Source organism: Polypterus senegalus, chromosome 14 (genome assembly GCF_016835505.1).
Source record: "Polypterus senegalus isolate Bchr_013 chromosome 14, ASM1683550v1, whole genome shotgun sequence".
NCBI classification, from domain to species: domain Eukaryota; kingdom Metazoa; phylum Chordata; class Cladistia; order Polypteriformes; family Polypteridae; genus Polypterus; species Polypterus senegalus.
In genome coordinates this window covers 133,183,074-133,192,489 of record NC_053167.1, presented here as the reverse complement: position 1 = coordinate 133,192,489, position 9,416 = coordinate 133,183,074, and the positions used below count along the sequence as shown (strand labels likewise).

At 35.9% G+C, this 9,416-nt stretch overlaps 1 protein-coding gene across 1 annotated transcript in view; it reads left to right on the top strand.

Moving 5' to 3' along the window:
* Positions 1 to 779: 779 nt before the first annotated feature.
* Positions 780 to 9,416, top strand: part of ebna1bp2 (EBNA1 binding protein 2) — a 33,813-nt gene continuing 25,176 nt past the window's right edge. Inside the window, exons 1-3 of the mRNA XM_039735248.1 lie at positions 780 to 947; positions 3,749 to 3,832; positions 6,925 to 7,097. Of these exons, the coding sequence (XP_039591182.1) occupies positions 873 to 947; positions 3,749 to 3,832; positions 6,925 to 7,097 (332 nt within the window). The 5' untranslated portion in view covers positions 780 to 872. The remainder of the gene's footprint in view (positions 948 to 3,748; positions 3,833 to 6,924; positions 7,098 to 9,416) is intronic.

The following is a 9,416-nucleotide window of genomic DNA, read 5'->3' as shown; positions in this document are numbered from 1 at the left end:
ACTTTACACGGTCAGAGAAATATAATTTCATCGGGCGTTTTCGGGGACACTGCCTTTCTATAGGAAGAATACCTGTATCCTGAAGAAAGGAATGTCTCCTCGCTGGTTGGTAGTTCCCAATTTTTCTTTGTTCCAGGGTACACTGCACTATCAAAGAGATAACGTGAAAAGATTAGTGGCATGGAATTAACTGTCAGCATGGCATGCTGTGCATGCGTGACTCTCAGTGGAAGACAGCGGGGGTGGCGGCTTTACTTATATATTTATTGTTCTATTTAAAGCTGCTATAAGAAACACTAATTTAGCAGATTCGGATTTTTGGCTCCCAAGAAGATTCCACTTAGGCTAGTTTGGCTACAGGTGGCATTGAATATGATAGGTCTTCTTGTTGGAAGGAAGGCAGTTTGAGGACAATTTTCAGCTGGATTAAAACACGTCTACCTTGCACCTACACACTGAATTATCCTTTAAAGAATGCTAATATATAAAAATGTTATTTATGAAGGAAATTACCAATTTCAGCATCCCATTCGTAGCACAAACATATTTTGTATTTATGAAAATAATTTAGCTTTTAAAGTCGCATGTTTTTCTTTCCCAGATGTATGAAAAATCCTTTGTTAATATGTGTGATTTTTTTTGTATTCTTCACGAAGAAAGAGGTCAAAATGTACTATTAGCAGAGACAGAAACACAAGTTTGCTATAGGCCTACCGGAACGATTGTTTCTCGAGCACACAGAGCAGTTAGAACATCAAGTTGCGTGCTATTCCCGTGACGTATTTCCGTTAAGTCCCGGAAGCTATGGTGTTACACGTGAGGCGACGAAAGTGAGCGTGCTCTTCTTATATTAGGATACTGCATAGTAAATCATGAATACTTTTGATGAGGAGTCGTTATCCCAATCAGAATCTGAAAATGAGAACTCGGATCTATCAGACGGCGAGGTAAGTGAGTGTGTGCACGCGATTGTGAAACAAACCGCTCTGTCAATCTGATAGTAGTAATACTTATTGCATGGATCAGAAAATGTTATTATTTATTTATTATATTTGTGTTTTATCATTTGCAGCTAGCTATTCCTTTTAATATGTTAGTGTAGAGCTCACTCGTGGTTATTTTTGGATGGGTGTGAGGATCAAAAATTGTCCACATCCCGTTTTACCTCTTGTATTGTGCCTAATCGCACGTCCAAACTGTGTGCTGTTCTTAATGCTGATGCATTTGAGGCTTTTTACATTATAAGCGAACATCCCTAAACATTTCACATGTTCAGCTAATGGTTTTCCCACTATAAAGCTGTAGTTTTTACAGCATCATATTACAGAGCAATATTGAAATAAATATTGCAATATTGAAAGAAAATGAGTCATGTTTGGCACAAATGTTTGCCAAAAATTCCAAAATTTTTATCTGTGGAGATCAATGCATTGGTGAGATTTTGTTGTAATTGCTTAGGCTTTCAACAATGCTTATAAAGTTTCATACGGGCTGAGTGATTCTTTCTTACGCTCCCAGGTCCACAGACTCCTGTAGTAGAAATTAAACATCGTATTAAACAAAGAAACGTCCACTAACTGGACAATTCAGTAATCGGACCGGAGAAAAGGTGTTAATTGTATCTTTTAATTACTTCTCGGCAAACTGCCTTGGAGAGAGCGTTCTTCAAAAGCACTCGGTTACAGCCTGGTGAGAGTGGTCAGGGAAAACCAAGAATAGAGGTTCATTTTATAAACTGCTGACTTTACATACAGTGTCAATCAATGCATGCATTTACTCTGATTGGTTTACACCCAAATGATTTATATAAAATAAAAGTCTGTTATATTCTGGTTCTTATACCTTTTAAGTTGCACCACCACACTTGAAATTTCTGTGCATGTAACAATTGTCCATTCTCATTTATAGGACATCTTCTGACTTCTTAGTCATCCTTCAGTACATTTTGTATGTTACATCAACCTTTCTTCTGGTACATTATTTACTTGACCATCTCAATATTTTCCTAAACCAATTCTTATATTTCAGTGTACATTTTGTTGTTCACTTAACCTTTATCTGGTTTCCTGGTGTGTATGAACAGGTTTCTGACATTTATTAAGCCTTTATGCTATTTATTTAAGATAAATGCCACGTTACCCTAAAATGATTCTTCCACGCTCACAAGTTGACAGACATTACTCAGTTATGTTCATGTATGTGTAGAGTTGCAATATATGGCAGATCCAGCCATGCACACAGAATGGACATAATTTCATATGACAAAACATCCCAAAGAGCAACAATATGGGAAGCAATGCTTTATAAGTTGTGTATAAGAGATGTGAGATTTCAGTCTCGATTTTAAGTGGAAGACTAAAGAAGCTTATCTGACACGTTTGGAAGGCTATTTAAGCCTCTAAGCCAAGAGGGCATTCAGAGCGAGTGACCTTCAGTTTGTCAGATGCATGTTACAGTGGTGAATAATTACCACACAATTCATAATTGATGATTATCACCCTTGATTATATTAATGGCAATTATAATACTACAATAAAATGTATATTTTGTGTTGCCGACTGTGTATATTGTACTCTGTATACATACAGTGAAGTAGAACCTCAACTGAGCACAAACTACTTAAATTGTTAATATGAAATTCTTAAACAGTAATTTTTAAAGTAATGTTACACCATTTTGGCACTTAAAGTGTCAGGTGTTTGTGATTCCCCGGTGCACAATGAAATGTATCTGTTGCTGTTTTGATCAGTTTCTGACAGTTGGAGTGCTACATTGAATGCAGTAATTGCCACTTTTTGAGATTAGTATTTTATAGCACCCATAAATGCAATTGCAATTATTATATGATTAATTGTAAAGCAATAACTAGCTATATGTAGATGTGAATGTATGGTGGTCCTAAATGGAAGTGGAGATGACAGGTGTGATGTGTAATTAATAACATCAATACTGAAGTGAATGCCTACAAATGAAATGGGTTACACTGATAATACAGATCACAATGTCATCAGCAAACATCATAGTCCATGGGGACTCCTGTCTAATCTCGCCTGTCAACCTGTCCATCACCATTCCAAATAAGAAAGGGCTCAGAGCCGATCCCTGATATAATCTGTGATCTTTGACCTCCTCCTCATTCACATACATGTATTCCGTCTTGGTGGTCCTACTGACCTTCATTCCTCACCTCTCTAGGGTCTCCTCAACCTGCTCCCTACTCTCGCTACAGATCATAATGTCATCCGGAAACAACATAGTCCACGGGGACGCCTCTCTAATCTCGTCTGTCAGCCTGTCCATCACTGTTGCAAATAAGATAGGACTCGGAGCCGATCCCTGATGTAATCCCACCTCCGTCACTCCTACCGCAGACCTCACCACGGTCACACTTTACATATCCTGTACAACTCTTATGTACTTCTCTGCCACTCCCGACTTCCTCATACAATACCACAGCTCCTGTCGAGGCACACTAAGGCTTAGTGGAAAATATCTGCTAGTAAACACAAATGAAATTAAAGAAAAAACAACTTGCAGCTTATTTCTGTTTATTTGTTTTTTGTTTTTTTTCTAAAGTATTCAATGTTATCCATTCTGGAAATTACCACTCCTGTGTTTCTCCCATTGCAGCTTTTCTCTGGTAATCAACCTCTTAGTTGGTTCCTGCTTAGTAGAAATGTACATTCTTAAATGTTCTACTAGTACTGTGTTTTGTTTTAAGAGTAACTGTGTAATTTTCTCTTTTTAGCTTCAGGAAGCCTTCAGTAAAGGATTGCTGAAACCTGGCTTAAACATTTTAATTGACAAGAAGGAGAAAGGTGTCAATAATGTGGTGAGTTAAGATCTTTTTTTAAGTATTTTAAGATTGATATTTATTTGACTTTAAAATTGATATTTATTTATTTGACTTTTATTCATAATAATTAAAAAACAATATTTCTGCATGTGATGTGTTTTGCTTTTCCTGGGGCAAAGTTAATCGGTAGATGAAGAGTATTCAGCTCCTGTCCTTGTGGAATCTGGTGGCTACAGTTTTTACTGCAGTCAAACTCTTAATTAAAAGTGGGTTTTGCGCTGTCTGTTGACAATTTAAGTAACAGTCTGCGTCTGCAATTCCCTAGAGGTTATTTTTTATTTATTTATTTTTTTAAATACTCTAATTGTTGGATTTAATCAAAATAATGAGCCAAGTTTTATTACCATTTTTTATTTAAATGGGTCACAGTGCAAACCTTAAGCCAATGTGGCCTTCTGGTCCTGAATTGAACATTCCTCATCTGAATTATTTTGGCAGACTAGTTCCATATTTTTTCACATGGTGGTAATGTTTGTGAACAAACATTAGGGATAAAGTAAAGACTAAAACTTTAATGTGGAAGATTTTGAACCTAAAGGGAACAAAATTGTATACCCCTAGGTATGTTCACTATAAACTGCACTATTTATAAATAAATATTAGTGATGCTTTGGTCAGGTTTTTTTTTTTTTTAAGACCAATTCCAATTTTATGTTACTTGATTGGCTATATATATATATATATATATATATATATATATATATATATATATATATATATATATATAGTGGGTACGGAAAGTATTCAGACCCCCTTCATTTTTTTTTGTTATATTGCAGCCATTTGCTAAAATAATTTAAATTAATTTTTTCCCCCATTAATGTACACACAGCACCCCATATTGACAGACAAAAAAAATAATTTTTGAAATTGTTGCAGATTTATTAAAAAAGAAAAACTGAAATATCACCTGGTCCTAAGTATTCAGACCCTTTGCTGTGACACTCCTATATTTAACTCCGGTGCTTTCCATTTCTTCTGATCATCCTTGAGATCTCCTTTATTTGAGTCCAGCTGTGTTTGGCTTTCCTAATCAAGTCCAATCAGTATAATCACACACCTGTCTGTATAAGACCTTACAGCTCACAATGCACGTCGGAGCAAATGAGAATCATGAGGTCAAAGGAACTGCCTGAAGAGCTCAGAGACAGAATTGTGGCAAGGCACAGATCTGGCCAAGGTTGCAAAAAAATTTCTGCTGCACCTCAGGTTCCCAAGAGCACAGTGGCCTCCATAATCTTTAAATGGAAGACATTTGGGATGACCAGAACCCTTCCTAGAGCTGGCCGTCTGGCCAAGCTGAGCTACCGGGGGAGAAGAGCCTTGGTGAGAGAGGTAAAGAAGAACCCAAAGATCACTTTAGCTGAGCTCCAGAGATGCAGTCAGGAGATGGGAAAAAGTTGTAGAAAGTCAACCATCACTGCAGCCCTCCACCAGTCAGGGCCTTACGGCAGAGTGGCCTGTCGGAAGCCTCTCCTCAGTGCAAGACACATGACAGCCTGCATGGAGTTTGCTGAAGGACTCTGAGATGGTGAGAAATAAGATTCTCTGGTCTGACGAGACCAAGATAGAACTTTTTGGCCTTAATTCTAAGCGGTATGTGTGGAGACAACCAGGCACTACTCATCACTTGTCCAATACAGTCCCCACAGTGAAGCATGGCGGTGGCAACATCATGCTGTGGGGGTGTTTTTCAGCTGCAGGGGCAGGACGACTGGTTGTAATCGAGGGAAAGATGAATGCGGCCAAGTACAAGGATATCCTGGACAAAAACCTTCTCCAGAGAGCTAAGGACCTCAGACTGACTCCAACAAGACAATAACCCTAAGCACACAGCTAAATTAACGAAGGAGTGGCTTCACAACAACTCTGTGACTGTTCTTGAATGGCCCAGCCAGAGCCAATTGCATCTCTGGAGAGACCTAAAAATGGCTGTCCACCAACGTTTACCATCCAGCCTGACAGAACTGGAGAGGATCTGCAAGGAGGAATGGCAGAGGATCCCCAAATCCAGGTGTGAAAAACTTGTTGCATCTTTCCCAAGAAGACTCATGGCTGTATGAGCTCAAAAGGGGGCTTCTACTAAATACTGAGCAAAGGGTCTGAATACTTAGGACCAGGTGATATTTCAGTTTTTCTTTTTTAATAAATCTGCAACAATTTCAAAAATTCTTTTTTTTTTTGTCTGTCAATTTTGGGTGCTGTGTGTAAATTAATGAGGGAAAAAATTAAATGATTTTAGCAAATGGCTGCAATATAACAAAGAGTGAAAAATTATATAGAGAGACAGATATATATATATTTTTTTTTTCTCACACAATCAATGTATTAATATTGGTCATTAAACACTGCTTAAATGTAAATATACATGTACTTATAGGTTTAATAATTTTTAATCATTAATTGCACTGCAGCTTTTTTGTTATTAAAATATAATTTATTATATTTATAAAGTTGTTTTTTCTTCAGACGTTTGTAATGCTTGAGGTGTAATGTTTTAGCTACAATTAAACTTCTAATTGACTGGACCATGTTAGAAAACTTGTGGCTCTTTTATGTTATTCATAACATAATTTCTGAAATGCCAAATTACATGTCCTCTTCTGATTTTTATTCTTTTTTGACAATTTGCTTGTATCACTGGTTATGTCACTTTGTAATTGATAAAGAGAACAAAACATACAGTCATAAAAACTGAAGAAACAGAGTCAGGAGAAATTCACGGTTAAACAAAAAGCAATTAAATACAAACTCAAATTTTTTTCATGGAAATTAAAAGCAAACTTAACATTTCAAGTGTGTATTGTTGGAATTTGACAATTAAAGTACAATTTCATGCTGACATTTTTTTATCTAATTTATTAAAGTGAATAGTCCGCATTATGTTAAATCAACATAGCTAGTTCATGTTGCACCATTTTCTTACCAATTGGTGCTCTCACTTCAAAACCAGTATTTCTCATCTGTTTAATAGGCATGATAACTATCACTTTTTTGTTATTTAATACTCCAGGATGGCCACTCTTAAGCATAATTCTAAGTGTGTTTTTTGCTTTTGTTTATTCTAGGAAGGTCTAAAGAACTGCTTGGCAGATTTTAAGAAGGACATTAACTGGGAGGAGAGGCTGGATATTACCAAAGGGCTGGGCCCTGACATCATGGCCACTATCGACAGCAAAAATAATGTGGATGACAACAGTGAGGTCAATGCAGAAGATGACTTCCAGAGGGAAATGTGTTTGTGAGTCCAGACGTCATCCTCTAGTTTTATTGTCTTAAATATATTTACAGATTAGATTCTAGAAAATGCATGCTATTGTTTGCAAAGCCATTTGTAATTAATATTCTGATTCTAGTGCAGCAACATATTTGGTGATAAAGCACATGCTTGTGTTTAGGAAGCATCAGGATGTAGTTTCTTCTCAAGTAGTCAAGGAAGTGTTATATGTTGTTGTTTTTCATGTTTTTATAACTTGCCTGCTTTAGTGATTCATGTGTCTTAAACTTGTATTGTCTTGTGCCAAAATGAATTTATTAATTTATTTAATATAAAGTACAGGTATAATAAAGTGACAGTTCAAATAGGTTTGTTTTTTTTCCCCACACATAATTTTCATATAATGTGATAAGAATTACTGTAGCTATCATGTCTGTCCATTTGAAACAACTGTCCTCCCGGTGGGCTGATTTTTATTTAGATTGACACATTTTGATCTTCAAAGAAGTTTCTTAGGAAAGAAACAGTTTTTGTTGAGGTGTCTAAAATGGATTGCACTGTACAAATTTAAAAAATTCAAAAACCATTGAAAAACACTGGCAGGTGTTCAGACTCGCTTGTCTTACAATGTAGAAACAATCTGCAATTTACGAATGAGATCTACTTGTAGAGAGGTTACTTTAATGTTTATATTGTATGTATTTGACTCTATTACTCCTCTGACAGCGAAATGGCAAAACTCCTACAGAGGCACACACATGGCAGCAACTTAAGCCCGATTTGTTTTTGTCCTTGCATGGACCTTTGGCAAACCAGTTAACTTACCTTTCTAAAAACATACACAACGTAGGAATGTGTTGAAGAAGAAGAAGAAATGTAGCTTGGTGACACATGGATTTAATGAATATTCATGTACTCACAATTTTTGTTAAAAACCTCGTCACTGCTGTATCGGCTGCAGAGTACCACAATCATCTGCTGTCTATCCTGGTCAGATGCAGCCAACAATTTTGGCATTAGGCTTCAGCATAGATTTTTACCACTCGAATTTCATTTAAAAATGTTAAAACTTTTGGACTACAGTTAGCCATAGAACCTCCACAACTAACAACAGAACATTGGTCGTTGCAATTTTTTTGCATCACTTAGGTTTGAGTCTAATGTCTCTGAAAGATATTTTTCAGCTACCATAAGTATATTTGAGTTCCATAGTATTAAAAAACAAGCATATTTTGTAGTCTATTAAAACATATCATTACTTTTTGTTATCTCTGTTGTTTTTAATACGAGTCATTGTTGAAAAAATATTTAATAATCAATAATGTGGTAACTGACCTTTTCAAGTAAATAAGAAAAAAAAATAGTTTAACTTCCAGAACGATTTACTATGCCCTTGAACATACCTCAATATTTTGGCTTGCGGTCATTTTGTAACTTGACTCTAGTTAAGGAAAGCTCTGCTCACAATAGAAACATATTTACTTAAGAAATCTTATTTTCTTGTTGTTCACCTATTAACATTTCAAGTTAGAGTATTTCATTATCATAAATATTAGACTATAATAACTTTATTATCTGATCTTATTATTTTACGAATCTAACAAATATTGCTAAATTTTGTTCACATTCTAACCTGTCAAGTTGTAGCATTTCATTATCGTAATATTAGGCTTTTATAAGCTAACTTATCTTTTTATCTGATCTTATTATCTTAAGAGTATTTTAATGTAAAAAATCCCTAAATAGTAGGAAATTTTCTTGCACATTTTAGGGCAACAGTTTGTGGACACTCATAGATGCTGTCATGTTGTTTCATTTTGTAGTTTCTCTCTTTTTTTAATTTTTATGTCCTCTGTGAATCCAGTACACTTGAATTCTGAGTATTGCTTGTGTCAGTTCCAAATGAAAAATGGGTTATTATTTAATAAATGGTGTATTCTTTCATTATTAAATATAATAAACATATAAAAGAGCTGTGTAAAACTAGTTACCAAGAAGTCAGTGGTATATATAGTAAGCCGTCTTATTGAATGCTTTGTTCCTCACACCAAAAATAGCACTTCAATATGAAATGAAACGTTTTAAGATGAGGTTGATGTGACCAAATTTTGTGTATTTAACAACACAGAGAAAAACTATTGTGACAAAGGCACTATATAGGCGTCAACCTGACATGAACTAACAATGGAGGCACGTGTAGAAATAAATGAAAAGGTTTCTTCAGCTGAGGTCCACGTCCTCGCCGTGTCCCTCAGCCCTAACACAGTCCCAAACCACACGTTTCTTCCTCCACTACTCCTCACAGGCAGCTTTGTCATCCTCCTCCCGATTCTGGCGCCCTGA